This window comes from Pezoporus flaviventris, unplaced genomic scaffold (assembly GCF_033815535.1).
Source record: "Pezoporus flaviventris isolate CSIRO_AGI_PZ_B2104156 unplaced genomic scaffold, CSIRO_AGI_Pfla_v1 ptg000070l, whole genome shotgun sequence".
Taxonomy (NCBI): domain Eukaryota; kingdom Metazoa; phylum Chordata; class Aves; order Psittaciformes; family Psittacidae; genus Pezoporus; species Pezoporus flaviventris.
In genome coordinates, this window is record NW_026892618.1 from 6,203,172 (window position 1) to 6,224,002 (window position 20,831).

A 20,831-nucleotide genomic window follows, 5' to 3' on the forward strand; every position below is an offset into this window, starting at 1 on the left:
ATGTGTTTCCTGTAGTGATGGCACATGTAATGCAAGACTCGCTGCGTGACCGTTTAATATGCACCCGTGATCAGGTAGCAACCTGCATCCTCCATGGCCTTCCTCCACAACTCGCTAATCCCGTTGTGAGCCTCCAACTTGTTAGACACAAAGTCCTGATGTGGGTCATGGATTTTGGACCTGGGAGGGAAATATGGGCTCCCATTCCTGATTACTCACTCACTCTGCAGCCCATTTCCTATCAAAGCCCCTCGCTGGGCTCCCATTCCTGATTACTCACTCACTCTGCAGCCCATTTCCTATCAAAGCCCCTCGCTCCTTCTGCACTTCCTGCTCTCAGCATAAACGACCTTCTTCGGGCCAGCATGACTCCAGGCAGCTGAAGTAGAAAGCAAGTTTGAATCAAAAGGCTCTTGGATCTATCACCCTCCACTTTACTGGTGATTTATTCATATCCCCAGCACAGGGCTGCCCCACAGGCCAACAGGCAAAGATCTGCATGACCTCTCCACCCCTCACTGATGCTTTTATTTTAGCCTTCAATCCACTTCTCCCTCTCGGTAGGCCCACATTCCTCCTCATTGAACATGGAAACGGCCACCACAAGGATTTCGGTGTGTCTGGGGGAAGACAGACTTCTGATATTTACCTGTGCCTCCTTGCTTCAGCTGCCTAGAAGAGCATCCCTTGTCTCACATGGCTCTCTACAACTGAAATCTGGGCACTGAAAGGCATTTCCCAGGAACGGGGCTCCCACCTGTGGACCACCACTTCCTCGGCACCCACTCCGGAGAGGGCTCCTGGCTGCCGCTACCACAATCATTAGGTAAAACCGGGGTGCCGTCCCAACCTAGGCCGGTGTCCCCCGGGTCGGCGGTGCTCCCTTCCCCGCCGCGGGCAGGTGTTGAGCCCGGCTGCGAGCGCTGACAGGGCCCGCCGTGTACCCGAGCTTCTCCGCCCACCCGCCGGCCCCGCCACCGCCCCGCCGCCCGCCTCCCCGTGCCCGCCCCCTGCTCCGTCTCATCCGCCCTCCGCGCAGCCCGAGCTCCGGCCCCGCGGCTCCGTCCTCGGCCCGGTCCCGCTTCCCGGCGGGCCGCCGCCTGCATGTCGTTGCTGCCCGCCGCCGCCCTGCCGCCGCCCTGCCGCCGCCGCCGGCCCCGCCGCCCCGCCGCGCCGGATGCAGGTGAGTGCCGCGGCCCGACGGGGCCTGGCGGGGCGCGGGGGGGCGGGGAGCGGGCCCGCGCCGCCATGTCGGGCCCCGCCAGCACCGGGGCCAGCACCCGGGGTTGCCGCCGCGGCCTGGGCCGCCTCGCAGCCGCCGCTCTGAGCCCTCACGGACACGGATCCGTGTGTACCGGGGCGGGGGGGGCTGCGGGTTTATTCGCGGCGAGGGGCGACCCGGAGGGTTCTCCCCGTGAGCAGGTAAGCGGGGGTCCCTGGAGGCTGGGCCGCGGCGGCACTGGCAGCCGCCCCCCCGAGTTGCTTTTGGGATGTCAGGTCACCACATAGCCCAGGCTTGGGGCAGTGGGGTGAACCCGGGCCATGGGATAAGCACTTGGCCCCAGTCCTTTCTGCGTTGGCCAGCATCCCATGGTGGGACATTCACCTGGTGACCCCACAGAGAAGCTTGGGGGATGTTTTTTGGGGAAGGCAGAGGTCTGGACGCTTTTTCGTGGTACTCCACAGCAGTCCCATACGAGGAAGACAGGCAGGGATGTCACCTGCAATAAAAGCTGGGCTTCCAGCTCAGGCGGTGGTGCTTGCAGATAAAACAACGCACCTAAACACTGAGTTTTTGTAACAGTTTGGGGCTTGCTTTTTAAACTTAAGTACTTTCGGTAAACATGGCGGAGGGCTTGGTTGCTTCCTGCCTTTCATGGCCACGCCAAGTTTTATCTGACCTTCTGAAATCTTTCGGCAAGTAGGGTTTTATCAGGCCGTTTTTGAAACTTTGAATAGGCTTGCTGAGCATTTGCTCTGGGGAGTTACAACTTGTCCTGAGCTGGCCTGCTGATAGGAAGTTTAGATGGCCTTGTCCAAGCGGGAAGGTTTGCTACAATTCATTTCATACCTGTGCCATCCCCTCCCCGTGACACCGAGCACAAACGTGCTGTCGTGCATCCAAAAACTAACCTGGAGGGGAAAACACCTCATCCCAAAGTCGCTCATGGTTATACTTCCTGTGTGTGTAGACGTGGTTGATAATGAAAGTGATGACAATGTGTTTATTTTTAGCCCGTGCCATTCCTTTGAGGTGTTTCCCTCCCTAAAAAATACATTATTTGTAACACCAAAGTCTTCTTGTGGCACAACCCAAGGAATTCCTAGAAGCTGTATCCCAATTTGGAGGGCCAAAAACCTCTGATGAGGTTGAGCATGGCATTTAAAAATACAGCACTGCCCGTGATTTTATTTCCCTGTCAAAATAAGAAGCGACGGTGAAATTTGTACTGCCAAACATTGCTTTTCTGAAACACAGCCTGCTTCATCCAAATAGAACTTATGTCAGAGCATCAACTCGGGTGTTAAATCTCCTTGCTCCCTGTCTTCAAAGGTGATTGAAGATGACAAAAGCCCCGTTACAGATTGACTGTTCAGTTTAACTGAACAGTGGCAATTTTGCAGTGCTCTGCTGTCTGCTAAATAAATCCCGTTAAACACTTTCAGTTTTGTTCTCTTAGTACTAAAAGCAAGGGCTGTCTGAGTGCTGAAGCACAGCAGAATTTAATTTATTCCATTTCATCTTTTCTTCCTACAGGCACTCTTTCCAGTTCAGTCTGTATATTTAATTGAAGGATAAAGTGCAGTGTAAATGGCTGATAGGTATTGCCACATTCCTGAACTAACTTTAGGTTTCTTCCGTCTTTGGAAAGCTGAGGTCCTAATCTGCCACCAGCACTGAAGTAAGACAACCCATCACCAGACAGTTAGAAAAACAGAGTTTGGCAGCAGTATGGAAACCACAGAACTTTGCACATTCATTTTAGTCACCGTTGAGTTTCCCCACCAGGTCTGTATGGCAAACTTCTGCTGGCACAGCTCTGTCTGGGAGCTCTGTGACGAAGTGTGACCCGTGACTGACATAGCTGTGCCAGCAGAAGTCCTAGCTGTAGAAGCAGTTATCTGCAAAAGTGCACTTTTACTGATACAGCTTGTTTTCGTTTCTAAAGGCTGTTTTTCCATATCATGGTGGCAGCACTGCTGCCAGTAAAGCACCACGCTCTGGGAATGTAGTGTAATCAGGCATTTATTTGCCTGGCCTGGAAGGGACGACTGGTCAAGTTTAATTTCTGTGCATGGCTCTCCTCTTCCCATCCACTGTCTGTAGGAGTTCACATTTGCAGTGAGAACTCTCTCCTGAAAGTAAGTGATATTACAGCTGCTACTTGTTTTCTTTCCTTCAAAAGGTGTTTATAAAACTTCCATTTCATGTGATAAGCTGGGATTTTATTTATTTATTCCCCCATGGGGACTGTAGTGGTTTTTCATTAACAGTCTTGTTTTTTTCAAAAAGGGGGGCAGGCTTTTGACCAAGTTTTCCAAGTGCAGTAATATTTAGTCTTCACACCAGTTTTATAAGAGACAAGCAAGAAAGTGATCCCAAGGTGTGTGCAGACTCTGGTAGTAAAATAAAAAGGCACCACTGGAGAAAAAATAATTTGTTTCCACGCTGGATAAGTCTTTACTTAATTTAAATCTATAACAACAAGAAGAAAAACTTACATTTAGGTAGATCACAGTAGCTACTTTTTTTGTTCAGAGACTGTGTGCACAACTGGGGAGGTGTATTTCTTTTTTCTTGTTATTGAAACCTTTCCAGGGCCATTCTGTTTTTAAGTGGTAAAATTATGCCTCAGTAACATGAATAATTTTAGGGCAAACTTTTTTTTTGCCACCCATGAAAAAGATACTGCTTAAATCTGCTTTAATCTGCTGGACACTTTTGGGTTATTTGATTTTAAAAGGGGAGATAAATACAAATAAATGGTTTGCTTACTATTTATTGGAAAGAGCTTTTGTGATGCCAGAGGAGCACTCGAGGCACTGGATGCAACCTCATTTGCAGAATCCTGAGAAAGCAAATGTAACAGTGCAGCTTATTTGTTTGGGAGCATAAGATGGCATTTGGGAAAAAAAAAAAAAAAAAAAGTTAAAATATGTCTTAGGCATATTTAAACTCAGGAGGATTTGTTGTGGATTTACAACTTTAGAGCATTAAATACTAAGCCTCTTGTAATATTCCCCCCCCCCCCCAGATTCGGTGCTTTTCTTGATGACAGGCTGTAATCAAGGCTTGGGTGCTTGTTGCTTGCTTTCTGCAGTTTATCAGAGCATTTCTCGTGTCTCAGACAGATTTGCTATCACCAGAAAGATACAGATAGCACTCCCCTACATTTGTCTGTGCCTCTGGGGTGGCTCAGGCGGGGGGAGCAAGGTGACTTCAGTGCTGTACTTAGCTTGTTCAGGACAGCTGTCAGATCTTCCATTGCTGTGGAAAGCTGTGTAAAAACCCTGACTAAATCCATGAGCTGTGCTTTTTCCCCCTTTTATCAGGTTATCAGCTAACGTGTGTGTCAAAACATACAGCACACTGTCTCAATGGTGCAGCTATCCCAGCTGAGCCAACTGAACTTTGCCAGTGCCAGATGGGGAAGTGCTGCTTTGCTCACAGCCCTGCCACACATCGGACCCTGTGCTGAACCACTTTTGCTCACTAACCTGACAGCAAATAAACAGAGCAGGAGGTGGAGGCTGCAGGGCATCCACATGTTTTAAAAGTGTTGGTTCTTAGATCAGCCGTGTAACTTCACCTTTTGATTAGTTCTTTGGGTTTCAGTGGTATGCCTGTACAGCTTTTCCATCTCACCTGTAATGATTAAAAAAAAAAAAGAGACTGTCTCGGGATGTTTCTTTATCTTTACTCAGTGGCAATGTTCCTGAAATTCTCTTGCTCCCCTTCCCCATCTTAAAAGGCATGTGCATCTCAGGTCCATGTCATCAGATTCACACATGTACCTCCCACCTCAAGACCACCCAAATAAAGATCAAACAGTTCATAGAGGTCAAAGTAAACCCTGAAGTATACCCCACAGGAGATGGCCAAGAGACTTTCTATGCCCAAGATTTACTGGATCCATTTGTGCCTCTTTCAGGAGTGCTTTGGAATAAATCTCAGAGAAAGTTGCAGGTAGACTCCATGAAAGGTCTTTAGCTGAACACACTGACTGGCTTTGTTTGAAGCTTGGTAAATTCGTAACAGGGCTTTGTGATACCTACCTGTAATGGCAAGGTACTGGATGGGAGTTGGTTTCTGTTATTTGGGGAAAAACTTCTCTCTTAAGAGTTGAAAACAAGAAAAAAATCCACAAAAAAAACCAAACAAACCAACCCCTGCAACTCCCCAAAATGCCACAACCCAAACTGATAGTACTCTGAATACAAGAGAACACTGGAAGAAAATCTCTCCAAAGAAGTTACTCTGGTATCCTGTTTAGAAAAACAATGCATACAATTGCTTGTACATCTCCCTACAGAGGATCAAGTAACAGTGTTTAGACACTACCAGAAAGCTTTCCCTCCAGGGTTTGAGAGGTGGTCATTGAAAATATCGTTCAAGGTAGGCAGAAATGCATTGCATGATGTTCTACAAGAAACAAATATCATCCCTTTCAACGGAAGATATTAAAGCAGTGCTGGTAAAAATGCTCCAAGATGAAGAAGCAGCAGCTCTCAACATTTTTAGCTACAACTCACTTGTAGTGAGTGAACACAGAGATTTTGGAAGCTGTAGGAAGTCAGCACCTGTGGCTAAGGAACAGAACACATTTAGCCATTGTGTGTCATGCACACAAGTAATTTAACTAATGCTTGTAACCTCCATGTGTACACAAGGCACAGATAAGGTTGTGTGTGTTCACCCTCACTTTGGTATTTCCTGATGTAAATGATTAATGGTGCTTTATGCTTGCACAGGATTGTAGCTGTTTCTGCTTGGCATTTAGCTAAATGGTTTATTGTCTTTCACATTCTGCTTGCCTGTAAGGGAGCTTTATGTTTTCTATGAGAAAGGTATATAAAATGAGGTTAAAAGGGACTGCAGATTTCACTGGGTATGAAGTCTGGTAGAGGTGCGTATTTTAAATGAAGTTAATACCACGTGGACGTTGCCTGCAGGCAGATTTACAGCACAGTCCTATTAACAAAGGTGTTCACACTGTGCCATCAGCAGAGAAATTAAATACTTTTCTCCTCTTTGTCAAAACTAAAAACGTTGGGGAAAGTGAAACTTCCACTTCGAGCACAACAGTGAGAGTAGGGCCTGAGGAAAGAGGAAGAGGAAGGGTTTTTCCCTCTGCTTCACTGCCCAAAGCAAATTCAGGCTTGCTTGTGGCAGTGATGGTTAAAAATGGCAGTGTCAAAAGTAGTGGTCTCAGGCTCAGAACAGCAGCAGGGCCACCTGGCAGGTCCACTTGGGGGAAAAGTCTAGGAATATATATGACAGCCCAGTGATGGCTCTTCAGAAGGGTTTTCGTTTTGGATTTTCCGTCCCGCATTTGCAGCTTGAGGACTAGTAAATCTTTGTTTACAGACACCAATGGACTAAATCCTTCATAGCACCCTGCCATCATCCCTGCTGTTGTGTATCAGGATTATTCCTTACCCTAAAGAAAACCTATTGTGCCCTCAGCTAGGAGCAGCAGGAATTCTTATGGCTGGGAAAATACTGGAGGCACCTCTCCTTGAAAAGCCCGTGGACCTTTGCCCGTCCCAAGTTATGCACCTACCTGTGGTCTCCAGAGGCCTGCACTGGAAAGGGGAATGTAAACCAGGTCTCCTGCCTAAGGGTCCTTTATCCTTGCCACAAATCCTTCTATGACTGCTACTGCAAGTCACCAAGCTCCCCAGTCTCCTATTTACAACATGCAAAACAAAAAAACACAATTAAACTAACTTAAACGTTTTTAAAGGCAAAAAATATTCGTGGGCTGAAGCATCTCTGCAAGTTACAGGAGAGAGAGGAATGTTTAGCCTTGCATGGCTATGGAGGGAGGTTTTGTTGTCTGCAGGCAGAGAGGAGAAGGTCTCCTCAGGAGAAGCAAGGAGGAAAAGTGGTTACCTTCTGCTTTAGCAATACACATGCCACAGGTCATAGCTACAGAGAGAAGGGATATGTAACCTTCACCTTATGGGGTCCTGATATTGAAAAGGGAGGTTTCCCTACTTAAGAAATGGCTTTGCTTTTATTCTTGAGACATTTCGACAACTCCAGAAACCCGCCTTACTGACAGATAGCTTTGAAAAGGTGGGTTTTTGGGGGGACTGCTAAGCAAAGTTTTGTAAATGCTGAGATGTCTGCCTTTTAGGTGAATTTGAGACCCAGAAAACTTCTTTATTTCCTGGAGTGCCCACTCTGACACCAGCTGAAACAACTCTCCAGCGAGTTTCTTCTCCAAGTGAGGGACCTGAACCTCACATAGAGAGCAATAGTGCAAAGTGACCTCCTCTTCCTTTTTCCCCTTTTTGCTTTGGTGTCAAGAGTTCACTGAACTTCTTTTTTAGTTTGTCAGATTTCACAAGTACAAAGATAACTACGTAAAACAACTGCTTTTGGTCAAGCTGTTAATAACAGTCAGGATTTGTACATTGGGCTCAAGTGTGCTGTTTATCCTTTAGGGCAGCTGAATTAATTGATTGGGTAGTTTCCCCCTTGCTTTTAAGGAATGCTTCCATCTGAGCGTCTTCATGTCTTCTAGTCACAAATAAGTTTTGCTTTTTTTTTTTTTCTTCCTAAGAAATCAATCTGGAGGTTCTCTCAGAAGGCTCTGGCTTCGCTTTAAGTATGTAGAGAGAGAAGCATGTTGAGGATTTCCTTCTGCACGTTTTTAGGTGTTAACTTTTCCATGTGCTAGAGGAAAACTGAGAAAACAGGGAAACAGAAAACATACTTTGTGTGCTTTGCTGGATATTATCATCCTGTGTTTTGTAAACAGCAGAGTGGAGAGGTCCTGCAGGTTTTTATGTTTTCAGCTCTATGGCCTGCAGCTGTTCTTGCTCCTGGTGCTTAATACTAAGATTTCATGGCCTAAAAAGTTACTTGGAAGCTTCAAAGGAAAGGTGCTCTTCAAGCACTCAAGATAAATTTGTCTCTTCCATGGAAGCTAGGGAGTTTGCTCTTGGGGGTGGAGGTGAACACTCACTCCAGACTTGCTTGCCATACATACTTGTGTGAGGTAAGTAAGCTTCCAAATGGCACAAACATGGTATATATCCTTCAAATAAATGTCTTTTTATCTTAAGTCAGCCTTAACACGTGGAGAATACCCTTCATCTTTCTTGTTGCTTCAAAGGAAAGCGTGGGAGTTGTCACCCAGTCATCCATGGCGAGAAACATGGATAGGAACCAGTACCAGCACTGGGACACTGCCAGCGTTTCCCAGCCTTTTGGAAAGGGTTGGTTCACTTGCTTCTTGTCAGAGCATGTATTGGTATGCACACATGACATGGTCTGCTGCAAAACAGTACTTCCTACTGATACAGATAGGAGACTTCAAACTGATCTGCAAGGGATTTAAAAGTAGAACAATTGTCAGAAACTGTGCTCTCCAGGTAAAAGAAAACACTCTTCTTTGCATTTTCTTACAGTCAAGGAACTTGTAGCTCCAGGCAGGAAAAGGCCAAATGGAGCAATAGTTCCAGAAAACTGGTTACTGCTTCCTCTAACCCTTACAAGTCAATTTATATTTATTCTGTTACATGAATTTAAAACTGGCCCTGGAAGTGGGAGAGCTAGCACAGGATGAATTATCCACCCAGCAGAAATTTCCACTTGTGAACGCCTTTCCTCTAATCCCTTTTTGTTTTGGAAAGTTAAGAAAGCAAAGGGAAAACGGGGCCAGACAACTTCTCACATACCAGAATACAGTCAACAAGTGCCAGGAAGAGTCAGGTTCAGCTTGTCAGATGGCCCTTAGCTTGTATTTTTATCTTTACCTTGTATTCTACCTGTGCAATGATCCTTTTGCTTCTCCATCTCAGTCTGGAGCAAAAGATTGCAAAGGAGTGGATAAATTACAAATATTCTAAGTGGATGAGAGGAGCAGATGTATTAAGTATTTGAGACCTATGGATAGGAGGTTTGGCGATTTTTTTACAGTACTAAGATCTCTTTGAAATGTCTCAGATGACAAGGTTAGGCAGCCTTTTTGAAGACTTACTTAGCAAAGTCTTAGGTGAGGCTATGAACTGAGGATGCCTATTTCCTCCTTTGATGTGTTTTTTGGTGTATGGTTTGACTTGCGGACTGCACAGTGACTAGTCCTGTGATGAACTGCAAGATCCTGTGCACGTAAAGGTGGAACTGTTCCATTTTAAAGAGATGGCCACTTATTTCATGGCAGCTGCAAGTATGGACAAAACAACCTTGGATATGTATGAGGGGAGATGAGTACAACTCAGAAGAATTTTCTACTTGGAAAATTATGTGTTTCAAAACCTCAAGCTCTCAACAGTGCTGCAGCATTCCTGAATCCATACCTTCCTCTTCCACATAGCCACTGTGTCTGTGATCTTACTTTAGACACTGTTTCTGTAAAGCAGCAGTGTGCATGCTACCCAGTGGTGAGTGATGCTTGCCAGGACCAGGGCTTTGTGCCATTGTTCTCTTATTTGACTTACTTTTAGAGCGCATTATCTAGTTTGCAGGTTTATACAGTACTTAGTGTTGAGAGTACTTGCACCCTCAGTGCCTTGAAAGCAAGTGTCAGGTCTGCAGCTTTTCCAGTGTTGCCCTGTGGTTTGCATAACTCTGTATCAACAGCGAAGGACCATGATCAAAACTCAGCATGACATGAAGGAAGGGAGGACCACAAGGAAGCCTTTGCAAACACCAACATTAGGGTACTCCTGAATTAACTTCTCACCTGCTAGCATCTTTAGAAATAACAGAAAACTGACCTGTTTAAAGAACTTCAGGAAAAAATTGTCAAAGGTATTCCCTGGTTAGGTAATACACACACTTTAGATGAAATCCCTTGAAGTGGCTGAACAGAGGAATCCACCTAAGTTCAGCCTACCTTCTGGCACAGGAACAAGCACAATTCATACCAGCTCTCGGCCATGCCCCCTGACAGCTAACATACACCTCACGGTTTGTTCTTGTGTGGCTTGCTTCCCTCTAATAAATTAAATATTACATCAGTCCTTCTGGGCGACAGAATTAACATGCTGCTAATGTTGATTGAGAGCGTCGCTGCACTGGGTAGCAGCTTGGCCCTCTGGAAATTGCAGCTTTTTTTCACAGATGCCCCTAGTTTAGCTTCCAGATATCCACATCTTGCTTTTCTGCTGGAGGTGAATTTGCTGGTCCCCACAGAGATTGTCTTGGGCTGTTACTGTAGTTTCTCATTTTTCACCTTGCTGGAATGTAGCTAGAAGAATCTTTGCTACTCATCAGCATGGATTTTAAAACTAGAATTTTGGAAGCTGAAGTATCAGTAATTGCACATAGGAGAGATCCAGACAATCAGGTACAGAAGCAGCTAAATTACTTATTTCGGTATCCAAAGAATATGCTTTTTTCAAGCTATTGGGCGTGCTTTTTTACTTCTTTGATTAAAGAAGTAAAGTACATTTAAATATACCCTACTGAGAAGGGGGTTTATGCCTATAAACTGCTTTATTTAAAAAGATCCCTTTCCTTCTCCTCCTCTTCTGAGCATACAAGCCCAGCTACTTCGAGCGCTAATGCAGCATCTTGTGGCTCGTTGAAACTGAGCTGTAATATGAAAATGCTAATTTATCATGCCAGCAATTGCAAAACAGTTTCTGCTATTGGTGTGTACTTTTTCCTCTGGCCTTTATTTTTTAACTCCTCCTTTTGTAATCTTGAGCTTTGGCACATCCAAACCTACCTGTAGTTGAACAGGGCAGGCCTTGTACATTTAAAGCTATCTGAAGTAAGTTTTGTGGTGGCAGATTTTCCTGTTATTAATTATTGCTGCAAAAAACCCTCCAGATTGTGAGCGATAAGCTGGCCATTATCTGTCTATCATATAGGGAGAGCAGCTGAAGTGCTGCTAGGCTTTGCTTATTTTGTTCAAGTGTTGGCAGCCTACTGCTGAAAGAGTGAGATAGTGCTGTAGCTTTGGAAATAATCTCATTTGTTCTTTTCTCCTAGCACAGACTTTGAAAGATGAAAGGTTATTGATGATTCGAACTGTATCTTAAGGAAAGAAAGAAGTGTTCCTTGAGAAGACAGCTTCCAAGTTGCTGCAGTGGTGTGTGTGGATTAATAATTTCGGTGTAGCTTTGCTTAGAAAACAGGTCGATAGCTGACTTCTCTCCAATTATTGATCCTGAGGAGTTGAATGAGACAAGGTGTTGGCTTGAGGCAACCTGAACAGGGTCTTTATCATTTCTAAGCAAGTGACTGAATGAGCCAAGGTGTTGGATTAGGCTTGTCAATAAAACAGCTTTTTCTCTTGAGGCTCAGAGGGAAGCTTGCACACTACACCACTTCATGCTCACTCAGTTCTTGGTGTTGAGAGTTTTCCATCTCCCAGGTCCTATTGATGTCAAACTGGTATAAGGAAAACTTCCTGCTTTAAGTTGCAGCTGCACTCGGATGCTTTTCTTTTGTACCTGCAGCCCAGGACAGCATTTTGTCTCTATGCTTCCTACTGATCCAGCACCAGCTGCTACCTTCCCTGGACTCCCAGTGACTGCAGTTCTTAATCCTTTAAGCCCCTCTGTCCTGTATCTCATTAAAAGACCAGCGCTCTCCAGGGGATGGGACAGCATTTGAAATGGGTCAGTTCTTTGAACGAGGGGGCAATACTTGTGTAAATAAATCTACTCTTTACATGATCCCTTTAGGGGCTTCTGATTAGATTTATTTACAGGCTGCCTGTTCAAACTCTTCTTGCCCTATAGTAGACCCCTTGTATGCATTTCTGTTAAGCAGAGCTTTGTTCTTGAGGAGCTACCTGCCTGTGTTTGCATGTAAGCTAGCCCTTAAGAGCTCCTTTGAAAGCAGGCCTTATAAAAGGCATCTGCAGACAAAGGCAGGTTATTACTCTCTGACTTGATGGAGATACTCAGGAGTTGTCACATATGCAACTAGGAGTAATAGGCTTTCAAACACTCTTCTGGTTCTTTTGGAGCAAGGACTATAATGTTAACTAAGTACAGAAGTTAAAAATAACTACTGCTACATAGTATTTTCATGCAGTAAATAGTTCAGCTGTTCTTGTAAGTGGGGGTGTGACATGGAGGAAAAGGAAGGGTGGAAACCTGGATATTCTTGTGTCACCTGTGATTTAGGAAAAGACTCTACTTCGTTTAGAGGAGATGAGGGAACGGGGGGAAATAACTAGTGGGTGTATGTCAGTAGGACAATTAGCATTTCCATCAAGCTAGTGCCAGTTGGCTCTACAATTAATCAAATACAGCAAGTTCCTCCCTTCCCACTTCTCCCCTTTGGCTTTTGCTCTGTTTCTCCGGGGTTTGCTTCTGTGACTTTCCCATACTTTTCTGAGCTTCTACAGTCTTTGCTGAAGTGATGTCGTGAAGCCCCTGTGATCCCACTGCCACTGAATTCACAACCAGCTGTAGGTTCTTGGTTGCCTCTTGCATTTCACTATTCCCACTCCAACTTGTATTTCGCCATGCTTGAGCTTGTGCCGGAAATCAGGACAGAAAGAGGAGGCACAAAGCCTTGCAGGATGTGGTGGGTGAGCATCACTGCAGCTGGTCGTACATCTTGTTTTGCTTGCCTTACAGGGGCTTGACAGCACATGAGCAGCATTGGTGTGCCAGGCATAGGCAGTTCCTTACTGGACTTAGTTAAGGTACAGGGACTCCCTTTGTACAAGAGCCTCCAGTGGAACATTCTGAGCTGCTGCACCTCTTGATGAAGAAACTTGCAAAGAGAGGATTTTCTGTGAAACTGAACATGCAAAGCTTAAATAACCTCCTCTTGCTGAGCCTAATCTAAGTACCACATGGAATAAAAACTAGAGCAAAGCTTGGACAAATTCCATCATATTGTTGCCGTGCTTGCTATTGACATATCCTTTTCACCACACTTCCCTGTTCACTAGCTGGATTGCATGAATGAAATCCTGCATGCAGTTTCACACAGGGTTGCTGCCACTTTGGTAAAGACTGCAACACTTCCCAAATTGTCAGCCAAGCTGATCAAGCAGTAATGCTTTTTCCCAACCCTGAAGTTACTCTGTGAAGATGCCTTCTGCCTATGCAACCTTGTTCATAACCTGATGGATGGCTTTCCCTTGACTATGACAAAGATAGAATTTTGCCAGGCAGGGGCAGCACCGTAGTAAGAGTCTGTCCCTTCTGCTTCTCAGCACAAACATGCTTCTTGACCACTTACAGCTTTGAGGAACAGCATTTCATCTTCTGACCATCAGTATAGAGATCTCACTACTTAGGTCTTCTCAGTTCTGCTCATTTTACTTACATGAGTTGCAATACAAAGCTGTAGTCCTTGAAGGAGAAATGCCTTGTGATAGGTACAAGGAGAGACTGTGAAAATTACTTCTGAAGCTTACTTTGTTGAAATATCTTCCACATCTAGTATTTGTCTTGATCATGGAGAAGAGATGGCAGTTTTATTAAAACATTAAGCTTGCAATATGCATGAAGATTCACTGAAAGTTTCAAGTTGAGGAATTTCAGTACTGAACCTAAGAGTAACAAAGATGCCTTACTAACGCAGGTTTGGTTTTAGATGCATGACTGATGTGGTTCAAGAAAAGCCCCTTATTACCTTCCTGTATTTTGTAATGCATTAGCAGATGAGAAGAGTGCAAGCCAAAGTATTTTTCTAACAGCATTACAGGAGTAAGTTGTACTTGTGGACTTCATTTGTTGCTAGCTCCCTGGTGCCAACCTTGAAATTTTAATTGTTACTCCTTAGAGTTAATACTTGCTTCAAATTTTATTCTTTGCCTTGTGATTTATTTCCACTTGCTGTTTAAGTATTCTCTCTTGATAGGATGCTTGTATCCAAGTAGTCACTATTTACCCACTTTGATTATACTTTCCTCAAAGACTGACTGTAATCTCAGTATTGGGAATTGACAGTAAGAAACCAGTTTCTTACTGTAAGAAACTTATTTTCTCTTCTTAATAAAAGAAAAAAACATGATGAGGCATTTTTATTTGTTTCACTGATAATCTCTATTCCCAGTCAGGTTACTTGGAATAAGAAATTGAAAGGAGACAGTACCTTTGTTGGCAAACTCACAGTGTGTGTTGAACTCTTGGTAGAGACAACATATGCAGAGGTGGTTGAACATGTTCCCGCAGGAAAGCACAACGAAGAAAACTCAGATCCAAGCAAAAGACTGTCAGAATTCCCCATGCGTATTTTCTTTCTTGTATATATACACTAAATACTCTATGATATCCTAGTGTACCTTACTCTAACACATATATACACATACTAGTATTAGTTTTAAATCTCTTTAACAATCAACTTTATTTTCTTGAACTTCATCGCCCTGAAGTACTCTAAGTCAGTTTTTGTATTTGTGGGTATTGGCTGTACTTTCCCTTCTCCTTTGGGGAACCAAAATGGAGAGACTTTTGTCATGCACTCATAAAAACAGAGCTCGCTTATTACAGAGGAGCAACCTTCCTCTCCTCCCTTTGCAACCATTTAGGCCTGTTTACAAAATGCGTAGAGAAAAAAGGCTCTGTTTTCCAGCTTGTGGTCCAGCTTTCCAATGTAAGTAACATGTGCCTGTGTATATACATGGGCACGCACATGCTCTGGCCTTGTCAGCCAGCAGGATTTTTAATTCCTGGGAGGAATCACCATATGGAAGCGGATGGACAGTAAGCTGTTACTGCACAGGGGAAGGAGGAATGATTCAGGGCAGTCTGCTGGATGGTTTTCAAAATGCTTTGGCAGTTTGACTCATCTATATACAGAGGCTGGGAGAAAAAAAACAACACAAAGAACGTCACTCTGCTGGAGGCGAGGATTTTGAGTTGTGCCAACGCATCCATGAACTGAAGCAGGATGAAGTTGCAGCTCTTTTCTATTTGCTTCCTTGTTAGAAACAGACAATTCATTTATGCATTGAGGTATGGAAGAACTTAAGTGGAACAACACGTTATAGTCACTATAATTTAAGAAATGTGTCTTGTACCTCGCTAGGGAAGGGACTGGTCATTATTTTGCAGCAGCTTTGACCTATGCAGCTTTGAAGCCCTCCTGCAACACAGATGCCAGATAATCTGGACAGCTGTGAGCAGGCTTTCTCTTCCCATTGAACATACATTAATCCTTCTGCTTGATGGGGGATATTTGCCTTCAGAAGAAGAGATCTGACTTTATTAAAAATGATAGTGATGCATTTAATCTCTCACAACAACCCTGAGATAGTTACTTTGGTGTGTTTGTGTGTGCTGCGTAATGGAAGAGATTTCTTATGTTCACAGCTGCTGTTGATTTCCCCCACCCATACAAGAAAAATTATACTATGAGTTAAGAAATTTCCTAATCCTTAGCATGGTGTCCTTTCTTCTCTTGTCATGTGGGTGCAATTTGTAAGGCTGCTTTCAACTTCTCCCTAAGAAAAGTCACAGTTTATATTTCATATTGCTAACTGCGACCTCCCTATCTCACATTCTCCATACATGTACAACTTGAGATCTTCTTAGATAGATAAGCGCAAAAGAGCAGTGCTCTTTTCTGTTGTTACTTGGTTGACTGAAACTCCCAAGTATACAGAAGCTTCTGTTGTTTGTTGCCCCAAAAATACGAGTCTTCAGAGTAAAAGCCTGTGGTATGGCCTGATACCTCAAAACTTTCTTCTTTAACACTTTACCCCTTCAGTAGCTACATTTGTCTTTACTGGGGGGGGGGGGGGGGCTTTAATTACCAGTGCACCCTATACACAAAAGCCAGCAAATACAGCAACATATAAAAACAAGCTTGTAAAAAAAAAACAGCCACAAACCTCCTCCTTGCAACTCTTCCAAACCAAATACTTTCTCCCTAACCCTTTTTATATACAGCTGAACTCGATCTGCTTAAATTCACCTGGGATCATACTTAGGGTTTCAGCTGAGTAACCCTGTGATGTCAGGATGGACTTGGAGCCAAAGAGCTGGTGCATAAGCATGACATTGTTAGGAACCCTCAGATCTCCAAGTTTGTGCAGAACTTACTTTCTTACTAATGCACTGATGTTCTCATATTCAGGTTTTCTTTAATTTCCACAATATCAGGGTCATACTGTTTAAGTTTACATGGTTAGATCTGTAGTGGAGAGCAAGTTTTAGCAGGGGTTAACTGATTCAGAGAACTTGGTGTAGGTCCCTGAAGACTGAGCAAAAATAGGTTGGGATTTTTGGATACTGGTTTAGTTCCAGGACAAGCAGAGGGGGCGATGGGAACGACAGGAGTTGGGAACCAAGGCAGAATTCATTTTTGCTTAAAAAAAAAAAAATACATGTCGTGTCTTTCAAGTCTTGCTCAATGTTATGCAGTAAAAAAAAAAAAAGAAAGTATATTTGATTTGTTTTCGCTTTTCTGTAACTGTGGAAATGACACTGATGCTCGTTTGAGTCAATACTATTTCAAAATAATTATAAAGTGACTAATACCTGAAAAATCTGCATGCCATTTGACTCGCAGTTCAGGGCTTGTTTCATTGGAAGGCCTTTGACTGCCACAAATTGCTTTAAATTGGCAGAGCACTTCTTATAACAAGCAACATTTCAGCATAATTCAATTGGGTTCCCTGCCAGGGAGGAAATTGTAATCCCAAAGCTTTTTGATGGTGTCACCTGGTCGGTGGTCATCTCTTGGCCTGTGGGCAGGTATGGATGAGTGTGGGGTGACTCAGATGGTCCAACCACCACAGTTTTTTAAATACTTCCTCACCAGGCCCTGCGATGTTTGTCCAGCTTCTGCCCCAGTGTGAGCAGTGAAGGATCTGGCAATGGGAATGCCAAGCCCTGCTTTGGTTTCCAGCAAGGCTGCTTGGCAGCTGGAGGAGACCGCAGCTGTTTCAAGGCTTTGAATTGATGTGCGTGTGACAGCAAGGACCCCTGGCTGGACTGAACCTTCCTGAGCTGTTAGTCATCTGAGCCTGGCTTGTGATGAAACAGCGAGCAGAAGCACTAACAATTCCGCTTGCTTTTTGAGCTAGAAATGCACCTTGAGAAGCCCATAGGAAACAATCACAGCCAATGCTTTTTGCCAACAGTATGTGGCGCAAGCAGGAGCTTCGGTATGCAGAAACTTAAATTTAAAGCTCCCTGTGTCTAATACTAACATGGTATCATGCTGTGGAAAAAAGAATGCAAAGGACTTGGTAAGCACAGCGTGTTTCACAAAGCGCTCACCCAAATGCTGCTGCTGGGTATTTGACAGCAAAGTTTGCGATGTCCTAGGTCCAGATGTGGTAGAAGTACTGATTGTTTTAAGATGTGACAGATTAAAAAGCAAAGTGGAGACCCATCCTGGGTCAGTTCTAAGTCTTAAAGATCAAAAAAACTCCCTTCTGCCATAAACCCTTAATCCTTTGTTGATATTCTGCTTGATTTTCACTGAGCTTTTAGGTTTCCCCTTGTAATCTGCAGTATGCCTTAAAGATGAAATAAATATTGCCATGTAACAAAATCTCATTTTCTGTTAAAGGATCATTGCAGGTGGCCCTGTGACAGTGATGTCACAGCGTGACTTGCTGCAAAACTAGCTTGCTGCTTTTTGACACGGACAGGCTCACTCTGTTTATGCTGGGTCTGAAACGCTGGGACTGTGGTTTTGATTCTGGTGTCTATCACATGAAATTTGTATCGAGTAGTACCTTAGGAAGCACACTTGATGCTACTTGAGGAAATTACTTTTCTACAAAGTGTGATAGTGTTGCAATGTGTTTCCTCGCAGGCTTTGGACTTGGGACCGTGCTCTTTGCAGCAATTCATGGCTCTGCTGGATGGCTCTGGTCAGTTCCAGGGGTCTAGCAAAACCCAGGAAGGGCTGTGTGGAGACATGGTGGAATGTGGATTAGCTTCATATGTGTCTAAGAGCAAGGATGCCCGGGAGAAAAGGTGAAATAGGGCTTTGGTGGCTCTCAGCAGGGCCTGAGAGGAATCATTTCATGGGGCCAGGGCTGCTCTTGCTTATGCACATATTTAACAGTGAAGATAAATCCAGCAAAACCCAAGCATTGGAAATTTAGTGTTCCCAAAGCATGTAACTGTGTTGGGAAGTACCACTCCTGATTTTGGAGTTCTGAAACATGGATCAAAGGATCTCAGGTATAATCCTATATCCTTAAATGATCTTAAGTTTCATTCAGCACCCTGAACTGAATTGCTGCAGTCGAGCAGCGTGAGGGCAGAATCCTCTTACCCTGTGGCTTTCCTCGCCTTATGACTTCACCTGTAAATAGAAGTTGTCTATAATTAGATGTGGGACTTGTATATGCCCTGTGCTTGCATCAGGGAGCCTTAATTCAGTGTGAATGGAATTTCCTTGCATGTTTGTCAGGGAGGGAAACACCAGACCTGTAACTGAGACCCTTCTCAGGGGACAGCCCTGACAACTCCTGCTCCTCTGCAATGCCCAAACCCTGTTTTGGTGATCTGTATCAGTTGGAAGAAACTCAGTACTTGAATCTCATAAAGGGGACGTGTGATCTTTGTTCAGGACAAGCTGAAAAAAAAATAATCCCCTGTACTAGTTTCCTCAAATTCTTCATAGTTTTCTGTCTTGTCAGTTCAGCAAACCAAATGAGTTATAGTCATTATTCACAGCTATTGCAGCCAGTTGTAGTAGAGATGTATGAGGAGAAAAAAATGCATCCTGTAAGCCAGCTGCTTTGGATTTGTATCAAATTGAGGTTGGGTATTTCATGTGCCTGGGGAGGAAAAAACCTGTGAACATCAAGTTCAGCTAACCTTATGTTTTTAAATCAAACAGCCCCTGTCCCTGAGTCTTTCTCTTGTGGGAGGTATGGAAGGAAACTTCTCCCCATGCCATCTGGAAGGTGTATGTTTTTTGAGTGGGACATCAAAGCTCTCTTCTGACCAGAGCGCATGCATCTGATATTAAAATGTATCCATGCATCTGATACGAAAGTTTGTGTCTGGGCTGAAGCCCTGTATGTACAAGAACAGCTAATGAGAGTTTTACTTGAAGTCGTTTTAGGTCTCCTAGGTCATTAGGAGTAAAAAAGTCTTGACTGATACTGAGCATGAAAAAGCACAAAGCAGAGAAGATAGCCAGTTAATGGCAAAATTGAGGTAATTCCCCTCCAGACTGCAGTTTCGAGTCTTATATAAATGGGACTTTGTATGTTGAAAATAATTACTGTAAAAGCAAAGGGAAGAGCCTTCTCTTCAATCGCTGGTTCCCTGTGAAAACTCCAAGAGGGAGTAACCCGTGTGCTTTTGCCAGGAGCAGTGAAATGCTGTCATCTTGTCTGCAGGTTTTGCACACAGCAAATAACTCAGCAATGATGTAGGTTATGCTTCAGTCTGGGAGAGAAACTGGGAAATCCAGAAAGTCTGCACTGGGGCAGTACAAGATAACGCTGCACACGACTATAGAAACCCAAACTTTGCAGAAAGAAATGCCCTTTTCTATTATGAGCCCATATTCTGCAAAGGTCTGAGCACTTGCTTGACTCCATAAGGTGGGAGCAGTTGGGCTGGTGTTAGCATAATACTTATTGTACAGAAACCCCAGGGCATGTCCAGGGACAATTTCCAGGATATTCTCCAATTACTGGGGAAGGAAAGCTCCTGGGGGGCTAGAAATAAAATGTGAAATGGCAGACGGTAATGGTTTTGATGGTTTTTCAGACTAACAGGGATGCCAAAGGAAAAATATGATCCTCCAGATCCTCGCAGAATTTACACCATCATGTCAGCAGAAGAGGTAGCCAATGGGAAGAAGTCACACTGGGCTGAGTTAGAGATCTCGGGTGAGTTTTGTTGGTTTTGAATTTTGGTTCAGTGGGGTTGTTGGTGCCCCAGAATCATACCGGGCACTTTTAGGTAGGGGATCCTATTGGGAAAAGAGTTTTACTGAGCTGGGGGGAGGAGGAGTAACTCACTAAACAGTTGGGTCTGAGCTTGGCTGGCTTATATTCAGCCCAGTTCATTTAAAACAGCAGCTCAGGTTGGACATGAGTTTTTGGGTAGCACATCTGCTTCCCTAGAACTGTGTCTCCATCTCTGTCCTTTTATCTAGGAGGGTTAGATAATTATTTAAAGTCTGCTTGTAGAGAAGATACACAGAGGTATCTCCTGCAAGTGTCACTCAGTGTTCCAGCGAAGTGGTAGAATATCTGATGGTTTAAGAGCACAAACCTGACTGAAGAGGTGATTCTTTTCTTTTTTAGGTAGAGTGCGGAGTTTAAGTACATCACTTTGGTCACTGACACACTTGACTGCTCTGCATCTCAATGACAATAATCTTACTCGCATTCCACCTGATATTGCCAAGCTTCATAATCTGGTTTACCTGAATCTGTCATCCAACAAACTCAGAAGTTTACCAGCAGAACTAGGAAACATGATATCTCTCAGGTGAGAGAAATTATTCTGGTTAACTTTTCAAAAATCTATATTCTGGGACTGGGACCAAGAATTTTATCTTGCTTTTCATTCTTGTACTTAATATAATTCAGGATGGGTGCAAAGCTTCAGTTCTAATAATTACTTTAGGGTTCATTACCCCTCTTTACTGATCTCTGCAGGTGCATGTCTGTAAGCTACGTAGTTTCTGCTCTGAAACATTCACTGAGACTTGATATTTGCTTGCTGTTTAAATTCTCCCT

General features: G+C 44.0%; 1 protein-coding gene across 2 annotated transcripts in view; it reads left to right on the top strand.

The window, feature by feature from the left end:
* The first annotated feature begins 1,059 nt into the window (after window positions 1-1,059).
* Window positions 1,060-20,831, top strand: part of CNOT6L (CCR4-NOT transcription complex subunit 6 like) — a 31,997-nt gene continuing 12,225 nt past the window's right edge. The window contains exons 1-3 of one of the 2 annotated variants that reach the window (XM_061472231.1): window positions 1,060-1,183; window positions 19,852-19,973; window positions 20,394-20,580. In XM_061472231.1, the coding sequence (XP_061328215.1) occupies window positions 19,862-19,973; window positions 20,394-20,580 (299 nt within the window). In that variant the 5' untranslated portion in view covers window positions 1,060-1,183; window positions 19,852-19,861. Of the gene's footprint in view, window positions 1,184-1,688; window positions 3,364-19,851; window positions 19,974-20,393; window positions 20,581-20,831 lie in introns of those variants that run through there. The other variant, XM_061472230.1, reaches the window with a different exon arrangement.